Source organism: Atractosteus spatula, chromosome 13, assembly GCF_055471065.1.
Source record: "Atractosteus spatula isolate fAtrSpa1 chromosome 13, fAtrSpa1.hap1, whole genome shotgun sequence".
NCBI classification, from domain to species: domain Eukaryota; kingdom Metazoa; phylum Chordata; class Actinopteri; order Semionotiformes; family Lepisosteidae; genus Atractosteus; species Atractosteus spatula.
This window is the reverse complement of record NC_142718.1, coordinates 17,148,894-17,173,469: the sequence shown is the minus strand read 5'-3', so window position 1 is coordinate 17,173,469 and position 24,576 is coordinate 17,148,894. Positions and strand designations below refer to the sequence as shown.

Below are 24,576 nucleotides of genomic sequence, written 5' to 3'. Positions count from 1 at the left end.
TCCGAGGGCAGTGATGTCTTTTTGCTTACAGTAACTTGCTCAACACTAGCAGATACACGCTGAAAATGTACCTCAGACTGCTGGATACTGTCCATCTGCTCGACTGGGGACAGAATACCTAACTTGGTTCTTGGCCTGAGCCAAACATCTTCCTGTGAGAAGTTTATGACTTGTACTTGCACCATATGACTGTGAGGGGACACAAGCATAGGTTAGGTTAGGTTCACTTTATGCATCCGCTGAAACGTTTCCCTCCAATCAGAATCCAGCTCGCCACCCAGTGCAGAATCAAACTCAGCACAGACCAGCTGTCTGCATTTGCTGATAATATTCATGACTATGAGGCCTGGGACAGAGGAATGATAATCTTTTGGCTCCTTTACCACTAAAAACCCACAGTCTAATATCGTCATCCCCATCGTCTCCACATCCAATTCAAGATATCCTAGGTAAGGTATTTCTAAACCATTTGCAGTGGTTAACTCAAGCCACCCTGATATCGACAGCATGTCTTCGTCCTCCCCCGATAAGTGTTCTCTGAAGAAACTCTCTGAAATAGTACTGACCTGGCTACCAGTATCTAATAGACATGACAGAGTGACTCCCCCAATCATCAGGTCTACAGTAGGACATTTGCCCACAGCATGTTCCAGTAACTTTGCACAATCACAGTCAGGTTTGCTTGAGCCTATGGTTTTCCTCCGAATCGCCTGGCTCGTCACAACCAGGGGCTCTCGTTTTCCTGCACTACAGGGATATTTGATGATGGGAGGTGCTTCTGAGCACAGTGTTTTTCTATGTGCCCCACCTCTTTACACTTAAAGCAGATAGGCTTGCCATCCTCCGTAAACTTGGGTTTAACTTTATGTTTGCTTTCATTTTCATTACTGCTTCTCTCCCTCTGCATAGTGAGGTCTCTGACAGCATTAGTCAACTCCTCAATAGCTTTACCCTGCTCTACTACTACTTTAAGGACATCTTCTAAAGTGAGCGCTTTCTCTCTGTGAGCACCAATAGCAGAGCATTGTGTCAATCGATCTGTGTTACAGCTTTTAAATGCTTTGGAACTACAGGGCTTGTCTTCCAAAGTCCACATAACTGCTTCATCCCGTACGTCGATGAGAGTAGACTCCGGTTTATCTCTGATAAACTTGCGAAGCTCCCTCCGCAGAGATAAATCCCTAACCCCCTCTATGAACTGATCTCGGATAGCTCGCTTCTCATCCGACACTGCATCAGGTGATACCTTTAACACAGCGCCGAGCATGCAAGAGAGAGAGTGAGAGTAATCGCAAAGATCTTCTCCCTCCCTTTGCTTACAGCCATAAAAGGCTTGCAACAGTTGGGAAACACTGCGCTTCTCCCTGAAAGCATGTCTGAGGTAACTGAATATATCACTGACCTGTCTAGATTCACCACCCATATGTAAACATACTTCTTCTAGGGCCGGACCCTTCAACAATGATAACACAAGGTCATACTGCTCAGCAGGGGTCTGTTCTCTGGCTCTGATTACTTGTTCAACAGAGCAACCATCTTTAGTTATATCACCACTAAAAGGCTGTACATTACGTTCTCTAGGTACATACACATATGAACGTTTTGGTTCAGGACCCAGTGCAGCAATAGTGGCCATGGCTTGGTCATGTTTTCTAGCTAGGTCTTCTACTTGAGACCTCAAGTCATGGAGGTTGTCACCATTACCATTCTCCGTAACTACATGACCATCAACTGCTGCAACATCATCCCTCTCATCACCTGACATTTTGGGAACTGTTCACAAACACAGTCTCTGTGCAAACATCAGTCTTAGAATACCACTGGCCGTTGGTGTCGTCTGGTTCCCAGCACACTGGCCACTGAACCTCTGGACCCGGCCTTCTCCATCCGTTATTAGCCTCCTTGGACAGCTGTCTTCACCACTACTGTATTTTATGCACTTCACTGCTTTACTATGAGAGTTAGAACCACCAGACTATCAGAAACCCCACTCCTGGTACCAAAATTGTGTAGCCTGGCAAAGAATAATCAGCACAGGACACATATTTTTGGGGTTCTTTATTTCTAGGTGAGTATGTGGTCTGATTTAATCTTAGTTTAAAAAAAGAAAAGAAATGACATATAACGATAATTTATCTACACAAAATACGGTAGTGGTTCTTTCTACCATGAGGGGAAAACAAAAAAAACATGTTTAGTTTTACAGTTTTTTACATTCCGTCTGACCGTTACAGAAACGCATCTACACTGAACAAAAAAAAATAAATTACATTACAGTTGAAGTTTAAACAACTCACCACACAGCGCGTGCAGAAATAGGCCGCTCACAGGCTGCGCAGGTCACCTCTCAGCTCTACCCTCATTGAGAACTACATTACGACAATAATAAGTATAATACTTACAATTGCATACACTTAACAAACGGTGCTTAACATAAGTCTCTGTAAAGAATGAAGGAACAGAAAATACAAGGAGCATGTGAAACCCATTACTTACAAACCAATAAACAGATATCCCTAGCCCGAGTAGATGTCTAGAAACTGGCTACGGCCTTAGTGCACTCGGTTAAAATCTAATATCCATCTTGCTAATCTTGACTCAATCCTATGAAATTCCCCTTTATACTCATTTAGGGTGTAAATAGGGAAACAACACAGTATTTACCATTACAACTCTCTGTAGTAATTTCAGGTTCTTTTTAACGGTAACTCACTGCTTCTTAGTCCCTACTGCCCATGCGCAGAACGCTGAAATCAACTGACAGGAACTAAGATACACCGTGAGCTAAGAGGTAGCGCCATCTAGTGGATTTGGCATAACAGGCCGCTATTCACCACTAGGTCACATATAGGAAGCGGGAGCTGCTGTTACGGCCTCTATTAGCTCCAGGGCAGCAGGTGCAACAGCCATGGCGGCGGCTCGGACATGGGTCGTTGGTCTTGTGGAGAAAGAGGCAGAGTCATCTGAAACGCCACCGACTCATGTTCCTTTGATTCCGTTGCGGGAGCTGGCTCCTCCTCATGAGCGGTGTTGATATGGACTTCGCCCAGGCTTGAGCTAGATGCACCTAACTTTTCAACCGCAGTTGTTGTAGCACTAGCTGCAACATTAGCCGTAAACTCAGGATCAGCATCTGGCTCAGCAAACTTTAAATAACCAGTCAATCTGGGGCTCTTTTTAAGTAGATCCTGCTCACACTGCTCTTTTAACCGCCGTGCTTTTCGTTTTATGGCCCACTATCATATTTTCTATCACACGTTTTGAGGCTTGCTACCGTAAACTTGCACCAGAGATCACCCGATGAATCCGCCAAAATAAATTTGAACAGCGAACCCATTGCATCTAACCAATAATTTGTTCACAAATTATTCAACATTTTTTATGGACCAATGGGGGCCCACAGGTCTGTTTAAAAAAAATACTCCAGCCAATCAGAGGCCTCTGATCAGGCCCACAGGTCCGTTTAAAAAATAACTGGCCAATCAGGGACCCCTAGGCTACAGCCTATGATCTGCTAATCGTTAATCGTTAATCCGCCCCCTGAAGATGTCTACCATTCCCTAGTTACATGGATTTGACAGACTCACAACTTGATTAGGCATACCTCTGTTTTGAGATTGCTTATCCTTCTCTGCGCTTCACAAAGATTATGTACCTGATTATGATTGGTCATTTTTCTTCAACCGGGTATCTATTAGGATTATCTACAGCAGCAGCAGAAAAAGCAGCTATAGGTTCACATTTCAGCGTGCCGATTAAAATTGTTTTGTTGCACACTGAGGGGGGCCGCTGCTGGCCTTGGGGCCCTAGGCAGTTGCCTAGTTTGCCTATGCCTAGGGCTGGCCCTGTTCCAGACTCACGATCTTCACATTGAAAGAACAGCAGGCTTTTCAGAACAGGGCTGATTGCAACACTACCTAAGTAGCTTAATGTCAAAGCACTGTTTCAGTGGTGTTTCAGGCTTTCAACAGGGTGTTCAATTAGTTGGTTGAGTACACGGTTGAAAGGGAGAAGGGTGCACTGTACTAATGGGACTCCATGGGAGGAATGTGAGTGCTCGTGGCAGTGCTGTGGTCTCCTGCCAGCCTGGGCTTGACAAAGAAATGATGGAATTAAAAAAAGTTCAAATATTCAAATACGTCACTTTGAAAAAAGTCTTTAAATCTTAGATAATTATCTTCAATAAATTTGCCACCTTATTATTCTTATCTGAATGAAAATAAATTGACTTATTAAATGCATATGAGATTAAGTGCATGTAAAAAGGCTTCGTTTTTTTGCACATTCTCAGTAGAGCTGACCTATCCTAAAATTTAATTTAATTAATTTGTCGGCTCATTTTATCTATCCAAGTTTTTAGTACGTTTTCTTCTTATGGTAATAATGCATGTTTAGACTTACATTTCTATTGGCTCCCTCTATGTTGTTATTTAGATACTTTCCTGTGTTAAGTATTATCACAAGAACGAATATAGAATTGATACAGGAAGTTTTGTTTAACATAAGGTTAGTGCCCAAGTGTGGCAATTCTAATCTGTGTGCTCTGTAGCTTTTAGGACGGCAATATAATTCCACACTTTCAATTGAAATAAATTATTTGAACGAGATATCAGCTTGCTTTCTCTAAGTTATTTGGATGACTGTTTGACTGGATAGGAGCTACATTCAGTGGGGCCACTACAATGAATTTTCTCACCAACAAAAAATTAGAAACTTTTGATTGGGGATGATATTCTCTTTATAATAATAGCAAGGGATATGTTCAGTGGATTTAATGTGCAGGAAACCATCAAAGGGTACTCTCGCAAACTTAGTGCCACACACTGTATCACTAGTAAAAAGTGGTTATTTTGAGTACCGCAGAAACAATTTCTGATTTATTAATTAGTGAAGTACAATAGTTCTGCAATTTTTTTTAGTTTCTTACAGCGTGCCAAAGATATTCTATAGGATTCGAAGTATATATAAAGTTCCTTTTAGAGTCTTAAATAACTGCATTGAAACATACTAAGGACCAATCACCTTCACAGCAAATTAAAGACAAACAAAAATCAGATTTGTTCAGAAACAGCACAATATTTATTTAACATATTACATATAGATATTTCTCTCTCTGCATTGCAAACTGCTCTTGATTTTGTTTTTACATCTTTTATTTACAAGGATTTAAAATATTTATTTTCTTTTCAATTCTCAGACAGATATTTACAACATCAATGGTACAATAGTTCACGGTTTCTTCATGTCAAACCATTGTTCAGAAACAGCTACAAAGAGAATGGCTCACATGCACAAGTCCAGTGACCTCAAAAAACAGACACCCAGAGTTACTGCCAATTGAGTCTTTCACAATGGACATTACTGTAAGGACATCTTTACACTGGCCCCAAATAAAGGAAATACACATTTAAAGCAGAACTATGTCTTCTGAATTACCATTGGGGAAGTAAAGGCATTCATGATTTGACGCTGAAGTCTTTAATACTATAACAGCAGTACAATGCTGTGAACACTCTGCATCACTTGGCTTTGTGACAGAACATTCTGATTTCTACATATGAATACGTATACACATAGATAACAGAAAAATACAAGTTTTGCATAGAGCTCGTCAAGTGTGTTGATATTTTGAAACCTTACACAAAATAGAAAATGGACATGAATGTGGGCCAAAGGTACGATTGTCAGATGAAGAAGGAAGAATTAAACATAAAGCATTCCTGCAGAATTCAAACTGCTGCATGCAAATACATCTCAAGTTTAACTCAAATCTCAAATGTGCTGGTATCATCTATCAGCTATTTGAGACTAGAAAAACGATAAATTACTCTTTTATCGGATCTTTTATGAGGTTGAAGGACTTGATTGTGGTGTGCCATGATTGGTGATGAGGTTTGGTGCTTATTAGCAGAATAACAGGGCATCAAAGACTTCCTTTTTGAATTGTATCTTTAGTTTTTGGTACACAAAGGACATTGCCATAACCTGGCTGAGTTCACCTTAAATCATTTAGAAAAGGAAAATGTCAACATACATCCCCACTAAACTGCAGCTTACAGCTAATACTTAAAACACTTACCAACTAAAGCACTGACCAAATATTCTGAATATTATATTATGCTTGAAGTAACTATAGAAGCCTACAGAATTGTGAGATTGGCAATTGAGTTAGGTATTCTAAGAATACCACAGTGTTGCTGCTAAAACAAGGAAAAACTGGCATCCCATGGTGATTGTTCTGCCTTTTTAAAAGCAAAAAAACAAACAAACAATGGTACTTAAGAATTCACATTTACATTTATTTTAAATGTTCTTATACTAATTGATTTTATATTGTACAGTAGAGCAGGAAGAGGTGGACCATAAGCAATTTTCCAATAAAACAATTGTTCAGTTGTTCACAATTATTCTCCTTTGCTTTGGACTTCATATTCTAAGAAATGTTATTGGCTACTTAATTAAGCGCCTCTCAGTTAGGGAATAACTAATTGAGTTTTTATACAGTGTGATTCTGATTTTCCTATTTTGTAAAATAGAATGGCAGTTCTGCATTGAATAACAGCACTTCCAAGTATATATTTTTACTGCAAAATTAATATTGGTACAAATACTGTACAATAACAACTCCTTTATGCTCAAAATATTTGGCTTTGCTGTCTTCACTTTAGTTCCAGTAATTTAACAGTTATACATATCAATATGTATTATTTTTACATATAGTACACATGACCTTGTTATTGGAAAATGTTGGTGAGGCCTATTGAGCAACACACCATTAGATATGACAGAGATTTTAGATAAAAAGTAAGCTGTAGCAGGGCAGTAGTATTTTTCTAGTTGCATATTGCTACAATTCTTGACAAGCTGCTAACATGACTAGATTTCATGACTAGAATTTAGCTGTCTGAATGAAGACCCAAGGACAGACATTTTTATCTATTATAGAAACTAAGAGAACTATTTGGATGAATATCTAAATAAATTCCAACTATAATCTATTGTAAACATTATACAAAGGTTCTAAGCTTTGGAAATGTCTCCAGATCACCAATTTGTAATACTTTGACAATGACTAAAATAAATGAATTCCCCCCACCTTTTTTGATAAATTAACTTAATATCAAAGCTTTTGGCTTGTAAAGATTTGAGTGTTCTGGTGGCAGAACTAACATGGGACTGCTTTACAACAGTCTTTGGAGTGACTTTTGCCTGAATCAAAGTTGATGCTATCTATCCAGCCATTTTCTAACCTCTTTATCCAATACAGGGCTGTTGGGGAACCGGAGCCTATCCCAGCAAGCAACAGGCACAAGGCAGGATACACCCTGGATGGGATGCCAGTTCATCATAGGGCACAGACATCATAGAGTACAGACAGACACAGACAAGTACATGTTCACACTAGAACCCATTTTCCCAAAAGCCAATTAATCTATCTAATATGTCTTGGGACTATGGGAGGAAACTGGAGCACCCAGCAAAACCCCATGCAAACATGGAGAGAACATGCAAAGTCTACACAGACAGAACCCCAGGAATTGAACCCAGGGCCCCAGCGCTGCAAGGCAGCAATGCTGACCACTGTGCCACCCGAAGTTGATGCTATTAACAGGCAGTTTGTGGAAGCTGCACAGAAAGCTTGATTTAAATAACAGAAAAAATAAAGAAGGTACAGTTGAGGCTGATGTCCTTCCTATAGCCTAGGACCAGATGCCTGGCAAATAAGTTTTGCTACCAGTTAGAAACAGTCTTCCATATTTCAAATAGTAAAACAGCTAATGTTACTTTAGAACAATGTTCTTACTGCTGTTTCACTTTTCAATTTTGACAGAACAACCATAAGCACAAATCCCACTGTGACTATATCCATCCACTAAGTGCAGAAAAGCAACTCTTTTTTGGTGATCATAGTGTGTGATAAAACCTCAAGGAATAGAATGCCTCCAAGAGGGTTTCCTAAGCTAGCTTACTGATGCCTTGTTAAACGCTATAAAATGAAATTACTTTGCATTTTACAATCCCCATATTGTCCATCACTTTTTGACTACCCACACAAACTACAGTCTTACATGGAGGCTGTAGATGGTTTGTTTCAGACTTACATTACAGAAATTTAAAAAAAAAATACTACTTCAAAAATATCTTAGTAATTGGAAAATATTCCAGCACCAAGAGTTTCAACACATTAAAAGTGTCTAAAGCTGACAAATCAATGTAATTGTTTCCTTTTGTTTGTGACAACAGGTATTTCAAAGGGTCACAGAGTGCTGACTATGAGACTTTAAACCATTTACTGCTGATCCTTCCACAATTTATGAGGATGGAGACTTACAGTAACAAATTAATTCCTGCTGCTCTAATATTGTCCACAATTCACAAATTGGTTATTCTTACGCCAGTTACAACAGTAGAAGAGAATGTTAGTGAAACATACACTATAGAGCTTTAAGAGAGTATGCTTTGAAACATTAAAAAGTGTCTGACAGGGAAGTGATACAGTCTCCTTCAAAACTGTGAAAAAAGTTCCTATTATAATTGTCCATCTTAAGGTCCTAAAACCTTTTCAGGATTAAAACAGTATTAAACATTCCTTTAGCAAGATGAAGGGAAAAAAAAACAACATAATATTCCAGAATTAGCAGAAAAAAACAACTTACCTACTAATCAATCATGACATTGATCATTTTTTTAATTTGTTGCTTATTGAAAGTCAATTACAAGTGAAATATTCTAAATATTACTTTCTTACTCAATATATTTCCATTTCTTCACAAGCTCCTCAAACCTATAACCTAGGACACAACATTTTGCAAACAAAATATATCAGCATGTCAACACTTAAAACTCTTTGTAAAATGTTGATAATTAACTTCAACTTTTTACTTGAGTAGACATTGGACTTTTAATCTACAATGATGATCTTGTAAAAATGCTACAGCAAGTTTTTTTTCTGTGTAGTACAGCTATAGTGACACCTGTTCCTGGAATATTCACGTATTGAACCACACTGCATCACTGAGTGGCCAAACCTAACAACATGCAATAAGGAAATTTAAAGCAGGTATATTATGCTATTGACACTGATGTCCTGCCACCGGTGAAACCACACAGAAAACAAATAATCTGAATAGACTAGCAGTCATACAAAATCAGTTATTGTACATGCATAAAGCTTGTATTATTTTGTATTTCATAATTGAACACTGCACATATTTGCTGTGTCAGGAATCCTAATTCTGTCAAATTATTACATGCCCCTCATTTTAGGAATAAGAGCTTACCTGTGTTTCCTAATGTTAAGTAACATAAGTTTGCCACTGTGTCTTTGGATACAACTGGCCCTTCAGAGACCAAAAACCTTTTTAAAAAATTGGGACTAGTACTTGTTTGTATATTGACAATGTTTCAAAGACTTTTGAACAGTATGGTGGGTCAATTGCCTACATACAAATACAAATAAGCTGCAAATGTGAAGGACTTGGATAAACATCAAGTAATAAATCAAGCTGTATTGCAACAACCTTTCATATTTTATAAGTTAACTGATTGTGCAGCTACTGTATGCTGGTGCTTAGAGAGATTACTGCCAAATCAAATAGCTTTCTTGCATTCAAAGGATTTTATTTCTAAAAGTAGGTGAACACTAACTGAACTGGTTATGTTGACAGTGTATTGTTGAGGATAACCAGTTAGATTTAATGAAATGAATGAAAAACCGCTGTTACCTTCAAAATTATTTCCTCTGAATCAAGAAAGATCACACAAAGTAATTATTTTTCAAGGTGTTCTTCATACTGATCAATAAAAATAAAAAACAGGATTTTCACGACTGATCAGTTGTGATGGAGAAACTGAAGAGCACATACATACTATGACCTTCTTGTCTTTCCTCTAGCTGTTGCTACTCAATTTTCCACACTCTTATCTGTACTATGATCATAAATTATTTCACATGACTCAAAACAGAGGTAAAGAAAGGTAAAGGCCATTCAGACTAAAACCACCAGCTGGGTAAATTCGATTTATTTATGTCCTTTTAGCTGACATCCATTGGTAGAAAATTAAAGAGCTATCCAGTGAACAGGAAAGAGCATGCATCAAACAATTGCTTTGGGCAAGACCTTAAATTTAACATTTTACCGTACCATCATTCACAATTTAGAATGTGGGAACATATACATTAAATTCTGAGGATTTTTATTACAATTAGAGGGTTAAATTACAATGAGGGTCACTTTAAATCTGGAAATACAATTATCTAATTTTATATGAGTACAATTTAATTTTAAAATTTAATTTTTCGTATGTTGGTCTACATATCTTCTCTTGCATTAAAAAACCTCCAAGACTTTAATGTTTAAACATTTATGACTTCCATTATAACTAGAATTTCCTGGGCTTTTTTACCTGTGTTTTCTGAAACAAAGCCTGACTCAATGTTTGTCACTCTGTTGACAAGCCAGGGCTTCAATATAAACTATATAAACAATATAAACAATAGAAACTTCTGCATGGACTTGCTTTTCTATCAAATAACCAGGTGTACAATAACAGTCATGAACTTGTTGATCTTAGGAGGACAATGGTACATTGTGGTTCTCACAATGAACAACGTCTCTAAAATCTTTTGCCTGTGTACTCAACTGGGTTTTTGAGTCATGTTCATGGGAAAATATTTATTTAGATCATTGAAGTGTCAGCTGAACAACTCAGTTATTTTTGTTTAAATCCTATTCTCGTGAATGAAACTTAAAGGATTAATGCATACTGTATGTATGTGACACATTCCATATGACAGTTTCAATTTAGTTTGGGCATTATTTTTCTTTTCAGAATCCATCTATCCATTTTCCAACCACTTTATCCAGGGTTATGGTGGAGTTGGAGCCTTTCCTGGCATTCAATGGAGCAAGGTGGGATACACCCTGGACAGGACACCAATCCATCACAGGGCACACACACAGAAAAAAACACCAACACACTAACACAATACTGCCAATTTTCCTTGAAGCCAATTAACCTACCAGTATGTCTTTGGATTGTAGAGAGGATAAGATCACTTTATTGGCAATATACAATTTCTTGCATTAGGAATTTGTCTTTTCACATACCCCAGCTTGCTCTCCATGAGACACACAGACAGGGAGAGAAGCGCAGGGTCAGCAATTTATACAGCACCCCTGGAGCAGCTGGGGTTAAGGGCCTTGCTCAGGGACCCAACGGAGTAGGATTCCTCTGCCAACCGCAGGATAAGAACCGGCAACCTTCCAGCCACAGGCGCAGATCCTTAGCCACAGAGCCACCGCATTGTGTGAGGAAACCTGAGCACCCGGAGGGTGCCCACACAAACAAAGGGAAACATAGAAACTCCACCCAGATAGCTGTAGGAATTGAACCCAGGGCCTCAGCACAAGGCAGCAACTGTAACAACAGCACAACCGTGCCGGCCTTTTTTCATACCCTTAGTTTTCATTTATTCATTTTTATTCCACATGGAATACCACTAATACATGCAAACTAGCATGGGAGAGATGCATACACACATCCTCCAAAAATAGGCGGTGTTGTGGAGTTACCAATGGAAACCCACACAGGGCCACAATGGGGAGTACTCAGTCAATTTTACGTTGCTAATAACAGTGTCACCGTGCCACAACCAAGCCAAGATTTGAAACTTTAAAGGCTTTACATGATTGCCCACAATTTAGTAAATTTTATGTTGCTACCTGGGAAATCCTCAGCTAATGTTACAGCCCAAATTTGAACCAGAAGTTTATTTAGTATACAGCCCAACCTGTTTTCCAGTTGGAAGTCCCCCAGGCATTTCAGTAGGTACTGAAAATAAAGAACATGCCCTGTCATACAATTAACACAGAAACAACCTATCAGCGGAATAGAATTTCAGTCAAAGAAATAACTGCTCACATGACTAGTAGCTTATGATAATATATGTTTTGCATATTTTAATTTTTCCAGTATTCCAGACTTTTTTTTACTTTTTTAACATTTTTTTTACTTTTTTTAAGCTGGCAGTTCACGTTATAGATTAATATATGTATTCAGAATGTATTTTCCAAGCAGACATGCACCAAAGTGATATTTCATTTGTCTAATTTAAGACAGCACATTTGTCTGACGTTTCCATATTAATTATTTTCAAAATGAGAAAAAGGGAAAATATTTCTTTTAATGTTTAGAATCATACAGAAAATGTTGCGAGCTTGTGAGGTAAAATCATATATCATTCTAGAATATGTGTAATGAGGTAGACGGAATGTGTAGATGAATAGACAAATTGCATTTTAAATACTGCACAGTGATTGCACAATGCCTGTAGACACTCAACTACAGCCTTTTACACAGTGGAATTTACAAAATGCCTTTCTAAAACTTTTTATCACCTATTGCAAAAGAGAAGCTGCTGGTCTGATTACCTTAAAACAAAAATGATAACCGTCTTAAAATAGCAAAATAATTAACCAGTAAAATGCAAATGTACAAAAATACCATTTCCTTCTGCCATTTAGATTTGCTCACCATATAAACTTACATCAAACTGCTGTAACTAAAAATCACAGAATATTGAAACAATAACAAAATTATGGATTGATGACTTTAGTGAAATAAATTTAAAATAAAACAGAAGGGAAAATATAGTCATACAGTGTAAATGCATGGCATTTTTTAAACGTTTCACCCTTGCTATCTGCCAAAGCACTATATTTTTAGCTTTAAAATTAAGAACATGGTTTCCTGTAAAACCGTTCCCAAAGAAATTTGTAAAGATCTTCATCAAAGCGTAAGTCATTAGATCAAACATTAGCCAAATTAGCTAATAATCTATTAATTAATTAATACTTTTTGGATGCAGAAATGCAGAATCTCTGATCAATTCCTAAGATTGTTGCAATCATTTATAACATTAAAAGTACAAGATATTAATCTGCTTCTTATTCTTATATTGTAGGTCATATTTGTCTCAATTGTCGAAATTATTTGACTTACTGCAGTAACTTTATCAAAGAATTGAATTTTGACAGCAATGTTATGAAAACAATTGGTTGGTAAAATGTTTCATTTCAATAATGTGTTTCATTTATCTGAGAAAAGGAACCTAAAAATAATGGTAGATGAGTCAGGTTATGATTTAATTCAAAGTAAAAGAAATTTGCCATGTAAAGAAATAAGAAATTAATATCTGTTACTAACTAGTGCTGACCTCAAAATACAGGATGTGAAAGGGATAATATACAGTAAGTGAACCAATAGACTAAAGGAAATGTTTATACTCAGCTTTGGTCCAGTTGTGTAATTGGACATGTTTGCTTAGTACCACTGATAATTTAGGATTGTGCTTATTGTCTCCAATAACAATATACAAGCAGTTACCTGCAGTTTGAACCTAAGTTTGTACTATGGGATACATCCACCTCTCTGAAGGAACACATTGAAATTTTACACCAGGCAGTCACACAATAGTAAAGTAATGAGGCAAAAAGGCAGATATAGAGAACAGGATGGACACCATTCTGGTATTCATTACTTTTTAATTTATAGATAATGGGAGGATAATTATAAATTGATACCCTGTATTTCAGTTCCCCATCAGATACATGGATGTGTGCACTTAATATCTCATCTCAAATGGCAAGGCTGGTAAGCTTTTTCACATTTCATTTGGCTGCTTTTGTGTTTCCCTTTGATTGCATTGCATAATTACTCTTTACAGTACTTTGCTTCATCCCACACCTTCACTATACTCGTATTTTATTAGCAGCAAAAACTGAATACTAATTGAGGGATTTCATTTATTTATCCCTTATTTAATTTTGTGTCCTTGGGGCCGCACTGTCTAAAGCTCTCTGTTTTGCTCAATTACAGAAAATTTTCCTCAATTACAGAAAATTTCCTCAATTTCAGGAAACCTACACATCATTTTGGTGCATACTGAACTGGACTTCTCTTTGAAGCACTTATTGTATTAACACATTTCAATGATTCCAGATATTATAGCAGGCCAAAAACTCCAGTTGCACTTCCAGGTTCTTTTGTTGAATTTGTTTTTGATTATAGTAACAACCCTTAAAAAATCACAAACTAGTAAAACACATTTATATATACAAAGAATAATCACATTCTTAGTGAGTAACTAAAAACCAGTGTCTCTCCTTGGTCTGATTTTTGATCATCTTAATCTATTTCTTAATGATCATATTCACACCACTGTCTTTGGGAAGTGAGATTATGAGACACACTGGCCTACAATACCCCTATAAATAATCATTTCAAAGTAAAAATTGCACGTCACCCCAAGGATAAAAAGGAAGGCATGAGGAAGTCTGCACACGGGCAACTACAGTGAATCACTTCATTGTCAACATACAATGGAAGTCTTATTGCTGATTCAATACAAAATATATACTATAATGAATCTCTGGAATAAATTACGTCAGACCAACAACAATGAAATATTTCACATGGTTAACAATAGATCTGTCTTTGCTTTTGTCTGCAAAATATACATGGAATGTACCATTTGGTCAAAGGGTACATGAGGTGGAGAGGGCATTCTCATGACTGGTCTGACTTTTTCCATCTCCATTTATTTCATTGGCTAAGGGACATGCCTATGAAGTTCTATATACAACCACCACAATGATTAGTCTTTCACCAACCCGTTTCTTATGATTGTGCACATAACTGCTTAATATTTTCTTATTCCCGATGAATATTTAAAACAACATATTCCAGACATCCCAGTATATCTTGAGAAATATATTTTTTAGTTATTAGCAATGGAAGAGCCACTGGTGTGGGTGGCTGGGTGACAGGTGATCTCTCTTGAGGAGTTGTTGCTAGGTAACTGTAAAAAGTAGGATGGTTAATGTGAGCTGGAGTGGAGGTTTGATGACTCGATGGTCTCCACCCCACTTAAACCTGTGATATAATTTGCATATTGAAGCTAGGGGAGCGTGACTGCTTGGTTAGGGGGGCGCCAGGGGATAGTAGCTCCTTGGTATCCTCTCCCCGGCCTACCAGCCTCTCCTCCTGCAAGCTTATTGTGGAGTAGCGGTGAGTGCTGCCAGCTGTGAGGTTACCCATGCCCTCTAGCACACTGCCACCTCTTGTCACCCGGCTTCCATTCATGTAGTCAAAGGACTTGCTAGAGGTGGCACTGGCAGTCCTGACCAAACTCTGGCTGGCTGGCAGACTGAGATGCTTCTTCATGGGGCTCAGCTCAATGGCATCTATGGAAACTGCAGGAGGGGAAGCTGGAGGAGGGGACTGTTGCCTCTGGTGATGTCTCCGAAGGACCACCTGAGGGTCAACTGAGAGATCCCCATGCTTGATGGAGGAGGCTGCTCCTACCATCTCTCTCTCCCTGGTCAGTCGCCCCACCATCCCCTTTTTTGTGCTGTTCCTCTGGATTGGTGGCCAGCCCCCAGAGCCCACAGCCCCCTGCTTGGTGCCACTAGGCTGGCTGCTGTTGGAAGCCCCTGAAGAGAAGCCTTCATCCGGGTCATTTAAGTTGATAGAATCCTCACCCCCACTCATGCCCTCTGCATCTAATGAAGAAAAGAAAAGACAGGAGAGGCAAACAGTTAAAAAAATCATCATCCATTCAGTTAGCCAACCACAGCCAAAGAGACAGCTTGCTTAGCTGATCTTAGTTCCAGTCTCATCTCCCTGAGATCCAGAACTGAGGTCTACTGGTAGCCGACTTGACTGGGAATCTCTTGCATGACAGAATACAATCAGAGCAAGGCCAGGCAGGAGAGGTTTTCTAGCTGATGGAAAAAGAACATACCGATAAATTTCAATTTGCTGGCAAGCCAACATTCTGAGCAATGCTGACCATAGATGCATTTTTCCAATGCGAGGTCACGGGGGAGCCAGAGCCATTCCCGGTAAGCAAAGAGTGCAAGGCAGGGTACACGTTGGAAGGAGGACAGTTCACTACAGGGCACACACATACACAGACACACACTCACAACAGGGCCACTTTTCCCAGAGGCCTATTAACCTACCAGTATGTCTTTGGACTGTGGGAGGAAACTGGAGCACCCAGAAGAAACTCACATGAATAAGGGAGAACATACAAACTCCAAGGAGATACGCACTTTTATGAAACTACCAATGGAAAAATATTTAGGGTCACAAATCAGTCTCAGTACTCAGTACTCATTTTTTCCAGAAACTTCGCAGACTGTTGAACACTTACAATCAGGATGACTAATATATTTGTAATAAACACATTACAATACAATACAAATTATTAATATGGGAAGTTTAAAAAAAACACACCTACTGGCTTCACTGTGAATTCTAAAGCTGTGAATCAGGCGCAGTAAATTTTGCTTTTTATTACACTAAAACCATAAAAGATTAAAGGCAATTGTCCCAGAATGATGGCTTATCACCCTCTTTCTATTAGAAATGGGGCTTAATTACATTAGTCTGATCAACAATTGTGTTATTTCATTTCTTTGGATTATCTTGTTTTGTAGCTTTTGAAATGAAGTAAAGCTTTCAGGTACCAAAAATAAAATTGGGTTTGCTTGCTTAAAAACAAGCATTTATTATAATTCAGATCACATAGAATATTATGTGCTTTAGTATATATTCAGGACACTGTCCTTGGGTTCATTTTACTCTAAGCACATGTGAAAAGACTTTACAGTGACGTGAGTTAATTGTTGTTGATTTTAGATTTTGGTACATTCAAGTGGTCCATTTACCATATTATCATATCATATCATCCATAATGAATGCTGTTCACCTGATATATGAATGTATCAACAATCAACATTATTTGAACTATTTGACATCTATTTGGAAAAAGGTGTGTTTAATCCTGGAATAAAACTGTGCAATTCTAGAAGAAAAGTAAAATAATCCATAGGTGGAAATCCCTGGCTCCTGTCATGTTTTTGATATACTGACACAAATCATACAGTTCAATCACTTGCATTGAGCAGACTCCATAATGACATATAATGTGCCTTGCAAAAGTATTCACCCCCTTTCAATGATATCCTATTTTGTTAAATTATAAATAAGGTACACACGATATAGTATGGTGAATACGTTTATTCAAAAGGTCAATGCTCAAACTGAATACTCTTCTGGGTGAAAGTTAAATGTCAGCAAAAAAGTAAAGAAAAAACTATAATACAGTATGTGGGTTGCATTAAGTATTCACCTTCCTTTATTCAATACTTGGCAATAATTACATTTGAGAGTATTTTTGAATAAGTCTCTACCACCTTTGCACATCAGGACTGTAATATTCACTCATTTATCTTTAAAGACTTGCTCAAATTCTGTCAAGTTGATTGGGGATCATTGATGGCCAGCAATTTTTAAAATCTTAACACAGACTTTCTATTGTATTCCTGTCAGGACATTGACTGTGTCTCTCAAGGATATTAGTTTTCTTCTTGTTATGGCATTCCTCTACAGATGCTTTCTGCTTTGAATAGTCCTCCTAAAAAGAGGAATGTTCACCATAACATAATGCTATCACCACCATAATGGGCATATCCTCTGATGGGATACTATATGGCACCCTGAAGCATCTGTTAGGACTTCTCCTAGTTCATTGTGATAAAGAGACAATATTGTTGTGACAACAGACTGTTAACTCTACTCTCAGAGGTTTTAGTTATAGGTGAATCATTCCAGTCAGTAGTGCTCCGAGGACTCTTTTGCAGTAGCTCCCCAAGCAGAGTTCTGCCTTGCTAAGCCAAAAAGATCTTGAGGAAGCATCCATGGAATGCAAACAAAAGGAAAAGAAACGGTCTGCACCATTGCCTGCACTGTAGGTGATTAAGAACAGGTCATTGCAGTTCATAACACATGGGTAAAGCTTTTTTATGTTGAACTGCAGTTTGTTTATTCACTAATGAATATTTACTTACCATTTACTTAGTAAATGATGCATTAAATTAACTGAAGTGTACTGTATGTAAATTGCTGAACGTAAATTAATCACTGGCACTGCCTTGTCAGAAATAGCTCTTTTTAAAAATGATGTACTAATTTGTCCAAGATTCTCACTCAGTAGGGCAGTGGTTAACATTGGGATTCATTTCTGGACCTGGGGTGCTCTAGTACTGTATGTCTGTAGAGTTTGTACACTCTCCCCATGTTTCCTAGGTGCTCTGATTTTCTCCCAAGGTCCAAAGACATATTGATGGTTTATTGGCTTCTGGGAAAATTGACCTTGGTGTGAGTGTGTCTGTGTGCCCTGCGATGGACTGGCATCCCATCCAGGGTGTATCCCTGTTCCTCAGTATGTGATTCAATCAGTTACAGCTTTTGTATGTGATTTTTGTTACTTATTGTTATTGCAGCCTAATTGTATCTTGACAGAGATAAACAAACAATGACAGAGGAAAAACAAATTTTTTTTTGTGTGGCTTTCAGTTTATATTTTGGTTTAAGCTGGTAATTTATAGAAAAACAATAATTTTTGTTGTATCCTACAAGAGTCTTTCACACTCATTGCTATCAAAGGTTGTTGTAAAAGGCATGATAAGAATGTTCAATGTTATAAATGGTATAGCCTAGAGGGCAGAACAGCATGAAAAAAATATTCAACTTTTTTAATTCATGTTGCCTTAGATTGGTAGAATGGCTTTTGTTCAGTTGATTCAGCTCATTCCATTAAAGACAACTTACATTGATTAATTTCTTACTTATTAACTATTAAGAAGTTTAATGAAGTTCCTCTTAGAGACTCATGGTGCAGGTATTTGGAAGAGCTGCCAGAAAAAAAAAACCTTTATTGAGAACAGCCATCAAACATAAGCGCATGCAGTTTAATAATTGGCACTTGGGGTTTGGCATTGAAAGAAGAATGTGTATGCAGAAAAAAACATAATACCTATTGTAAATTACAGGTATGGTGTAAATTCATGGTAGTTGTTTTGGAAATAAACAAAAATAATTTAAAAAATGAGAGGGGTTCCTATATCATAACAGTAATATAATAATCCACAACCATGTATAACATTTGGGAACAGGCAATGTGGGTTTTTTTTTGGCTTTCTAAACTAAACCTGCCCAGATATAGAAAAAAGAGTAAAGGACAACTCATCAGACCATATTACTCTCTTCCACTTTCAAATCCAGGTTTAGTGCCCATTACATAAGGTTATACATTGCAGTGCCTTGGTTGCCTTGGTTACAAGTTTCTGAATGGTACCAATACTATAAATGTAGAGAAGACATACAATTCAGGCACCAACTATCTTTCAAAATATGTTAAATATGTTAGATCTCTGATGTTGCTTTAGAAACTAAAATATTAAAGTTTTGATTTTAAAACATTATTTATATTTGAAACATATAGGTATTTAGTATTGAAATTAATAACATGTATAATTCTTTTAAATTTTTTAGTAACTTCAAAATATGAGTACTTTTTATTTCCATTATTTAGTATATTCCAAATGTGGAAAAACTGCATTATAGCTCATTACCTGTGATGTTTATTCTATGAGGACATTTTTAAAGGGTGCCAGTAATTTTGGAGGTGACTGTATATGTGAAATAGTTTAGGCCTGTGCACAATCAAAACCTCTGAAACACCTGTAGCACCACTCTCTCCTGTCAAACAGTTAAGAAAACCTACACAGAAAAGATAACCCTGTCTCCTCTTTTTTTCTTCCTTATGTTACAAATAGCCAAATTAAATTTCATATTAATTGGTGCAACCCCAAATTCAACTGAGGAGCTTGGAAGACTGTTGGCTTTTCTCATTTGGTTCCATAGGTGACAGTGTAGTTGCAATGGTACACTACAGTGAGGTAAATATTTGCTGCTGTTTTTATAATGCAAAGTTTATTTAGTCAGCACTTTCCACTACAAACACACTACATTTGGCAATAGAAATAGCTATATTTTAGACCAGAGTGTCATTTTGCAAAACTGTTGTGAGGTGGAGGGTCATGTTATGGGTGTCACACAAAAATATCCCAGAGGGTTGAACTCTATACCAAATATGTGAGAATGCTGTTTGTAGATTACAGCTCAGCATTCAATACCATAGTGCCCTCAAAGCTTGTCATCAAGCTCCAGGACCTGGGACTGAACACCTCCCTCTGTAACTGGATCCTGGACGTCTTGACAGAATGTCCGCAGGTGGTGAGGGCGGGCACCATTATATCCTCTACCCTGACTCTAAACACTGGAGCCCCCCAAGGCTGTGTGCTTAGCCCTGTCGTCTACTCCTTATTTACCCATCATTGTGTCACCAGGCATGACTCAAACTCCATCATTAAGTTTGCGGACAATACAACAGTCATCGGCCTGATCACAGATGGTGAGGAGTCTGCGTACAGGGAGGAGGTTTAAACCCTGGCAGCATGGTGCCAGGAGAACAACCTCTCTCTGAACATCAGTAAGACTAAGGAGATGATTGTGGACTATAGGAAACACCGGGGAGGAGATCACACACCTAACTACATCAATGGGACTGCTGTGGAGAAGGTCAGCAGTTTTAAGTTCCTAGGAGTTAACATCTCAGAAGACTTAACCTGGACCCACCACACCAACACCGTGGTCAAAACAGCACGGCAGCACCTATTCTTTCTCCGCAGGCTAAAGACGTTTGGCATGCCATCGCATATCTAGGCCAACTTCTACAGGTGCACTACTGTGAGCATCCTGACTGGTTGCATCACTGCCTGGTATGGGAACTGCTCCGCCCGGGTGGAGGGTGGAGAGGGTGGAGAAGTCAGCGCAACACATTACCGGCTGTGAGCTACCAAACATCCAGGATATCTACTCAGCTAGATGCCTTAAGAAGGCCAGGTCCATTTTCAAGGACCCCAGTCATCCCAGTCACATACTGTTTTCCCTCCTACCATCCGGTAAACGGTACTGAAGCATTCGGTCCAAGTCCAACAGACTACGGAACAGCTTCTACCTCCAGGTAATAAGACTGCTAAATAGCCAACCTGCAGCTTCTTTAGCAAATCACCTATAATGGCTACATGGACACACAGTTTTCACTGTATTCAGCATAACTGCACTACTTGTATATATTGCATGCACCATGGACACATAGCAGCTCTACTCATATTGAGCTTTATTCAATTTCTATTACATCTTTTATTATGTAATCTTATTTTTTGTAACCTTAATTTTGTGATTGTAACCTTAATTTTGTGATTTTTGTGTTTTTGTGATTTTTGTGATTCTTGTGAGCTCGCAGAAAAGACATTTAATTGCCAGCAACTACTGCTGCACGCTGTATTGTTGTGCATTTGATAAATAAACTTTGATTTGATTTGAGGGTTCAACCTCAAGGCTCTGTGACCACATCTGCCAAATTCGGACATGTCTTCACTGGCATCTCTCATTAGCATCTCTCATGACTCCCTGTGAACCAAGAGGAGCCTTATACTCTGCTGAGGCATAAGGTTTGGTGTACATGGACACACAGAGATCCCTGTAAATCCAGTACCAAATAAGACTCCCAAGGAGTCAACCTTGTACCAAAATCATCTCCCCAAAGGGGAATACCAAATCATTTCCTCTGAATGTTCCTCCTACACAAAAATGTGAGCCTTTACATGGACTGTGTAAAGTGCAGAGGAATATATATATATATTATACAGGCCTTATTTCTTTCTTTAAAGCCAGCACACTTTATAATAAAAATGTAAAACACGATTTAGTTTTTATTTTATAAAAAATAAAAATATTATCCATAAATGCAGTAGCAACTCAATAGCCATGTTTTTCAAGGTTTATGCAGAGGACCTAAGGTTTTCAATGAATTACTGATACTTAGTGATAATTCAGGCCTAGATGCAGAGTATTAGAAAAACGCAGAAAGAAAGAAACTTAAATATTTCTCTCAGAAAGAAACATAAATATTACTGATACAACAAACATGTGGAAAGAACTAGATTAAAGAGCAGCAGTGTTCAATGCTTCTATGCAGTTGATCATTAGAAAAATTATTTAAAGGTATCTGGCCAATTCAAAAACTTCACTGGCAAAACATGAAGCAGAATGGATCAATGAAATTTGACACAAATACAAATGGGACCAGGGGGAACATAATCACCCTATTTAGTTTAAGGAACAGCCAAATTATTTTAAGACTTATGATGACCAAACTGTAAAAACACTGAAGTCCGAGATCTCAGTCAGATAGATTTGCCTCAGATAGAAAGGTGCATAGGTCCAAGCAGTAGACATTCAAAATTTTGTTAAAAAATAAAAGAGTGGTTTTGCACAAACTTTGTTGTCTTTCTGATGCTACAGTTCAGGAATATGGCTACACTACCTGCCACAGATTAGGCAGTAGCTCAGGGAGCAGTGTGTAGTACTACTTAGGGTTCTTTACTTGCAACTGGAAGGTTGTGAGTTTAAATCCCAGGTAAGACACTACTGTTCTACCTTGAGCATAATTCCTTACCTGAATTGCGCCAGCAAAATACTCCACTCTATAAATGGGTGAAAATGTAAGTCACTTTGGATAAAAGCATCACCCCCCAAAAATAGAAGTGCTATGGATACCTATAGACAGTTAGTGTTTTCAATGGCAGTGCATTAAAAATTATTTTCAACTATCAAGATGTTAAATTCTATGTTGAGAATAAGTTTGGTTAACTTATTCTTTAGCAGGTAGAATTTCTATTCTGGCATTTAATGTTTAAATACTGTAACTAAATTAACTAAATGCTACAGAAATATCACTGGGAGGTAAGTAACTTCAAGTAGAATTTTATACTATTCATGTTAAAAAAAATAATATATGAGAAATGCTATACACACAATTTTACTTCACTGCTGAGCAAATTGAGGTAATGCAGCAAACAAACAAAAACAAAAACATTGATTTTTGTGTTTTAAAATAAAAATGCTAGTAGACCAAAATCACATACAAGTTTGGGAGCAGCTAAATAATTTTAGTTAATTCATGCTGAAATTCTATGGTTTTTCTCTTATACATGCACATGCACATGCATTCTAGCAATCACTTACTGCAGTGGAATAAGGGTCATTTTTACTCACTGAGCATGTCTCTCTTCTCCAAAAAGACTGATAAACAACACCATAAGCAGCTAAAACAATTTCACGCTCAGTTGAAAAACTGTTGCAGAAATTGTGAGAACAAGGTGGAATGAGATGCTACTCCAGTAATTAGCCAAACATTTTCCCAATGGTGAGCTCTGTGGGGGAACAGAAATCTCAACTTTTGATACAATCAGCTGAGCCGTCATCATTACCATCTGACCACCACAAATGCAGTAACTCACATCCATGTAAATGGTATATTTCAGTGAAATCAACAAGTGATTCCACCTTGCTATTGTTTAAACACTTTACAAATGCAGCTTCTGGGCTTTGTTGAAGCCCAATCTCCTCACTGTGGTGTGATAATTTGCTTGATTTAGGACACAAAGATTTAACATATGTTGTGTGTTGTGTGTAAAGACAAATTCTAATCTGCACACAGTTTTTAATAAGCGATTAATAAGGTAGGGTTATATGAACAATCTGTCGAGATGGAGGAAAGTGGTATTTATACTAGTATCTATTAAAATATGGAGTATTAATGCTATGTTATGCTATGCATATACTGTATGCTGTGTACTACATTTCATTTATATTTCTACATTGATATCTGCAAAATAATAAAATTATATGGTTTATTTTATTCATATTTCTCATTCTCTACCACTTGAAAAACACAGGAAGTTTGTTTTTAGTTATGCTGTAAATTTGTACTTTTTTGTGATATGAAAAATTCAAATAATGGTCTCTTAAAGAAATTATTTTGTGGACTTATAAGGGATCTGTTAAGACACTGAGACACTGGCTTTGGAATAACCAGTTCAAATGGGGCAGTTAACTAGACATGTCTATGACTACAATCAACACACAACCTCTCTCTTGAATGCTATACACTCTTACACTCAAGAACCATCTTGCAATTGAAAATCTTGGTGAAGCAGAATAAGGAAAAAATCCCACATGTTTTAAGATATATGAAAATTCCTCCTGGACAGAGATTTAAGGAGCAGAAAGGAGGATATATCCATGAAAAAACAGATGTAACAAAAAATTAGGATTCTGATAGAAAGGTGTTCAGAGCCTTTACTTCAAACAATGACTTAATATTGCAGACAACTGAAAATTGATTTTGAATAGCTGATGTCATTTGATGCACATTTGTGAGTTGTGATGGTGAAACCCCTTCATTACACCTAGAAAACTGTTAAATGTCTCATACAGAATATATTTCTGTTAATTTTTTAACACCATTTAATTTATCAAATCTGAAGTGAATGAAAATAGAAAATATTTTTCTTTCTGTTCAGGGCTCACATGGTAGAGGGAAATTTAACTGAGAGGCAAAAATCTTTGGAAATCAAATAAAGCCTGACTGACTAAGATCAAACCAGTGAGTTAAAACCATGTACCTCTGTATATACTGTACGTTCACAGAAATACCACACTATCTTACATCCTGTCCACTGTGTAAGAAAATTATCTCTATCTGTCAAGGCTCTGACGCAAAGCAATCTAATTAATATTAATATTAAATGA

At 37.5% G+C, this 24,576-nt stretch overlaps 1 protein-coding gene across 2 annotated transcripts in view; it reads right to left on the bottom strand.

The window, feature by feature from the left end:
* Nucleotides 1–5,056: 5,056 nt before the first annotated feature.
* The window catches only part of LOC148821802 (hyccin 2-like), a 145,910-nt gene continuing 126,390 nt past the window's right edge, over nt 5,057–24,576 (bottom strand). For both annotated transcript variants that reach the window (XM_088930727.1, XM_088930728.1), the window contains one exon: nt 5,057–15,566. In XM_088930727.1, coding sequence (XP_088786853.1) covers nt 14,932–15,566 — 635 coding nt within the window. In that variant the 3' untranslated portion in view covers nt 5,057–14,931. The remainder of the gene's footprint in view (nt 15,567–24,576) is intronic.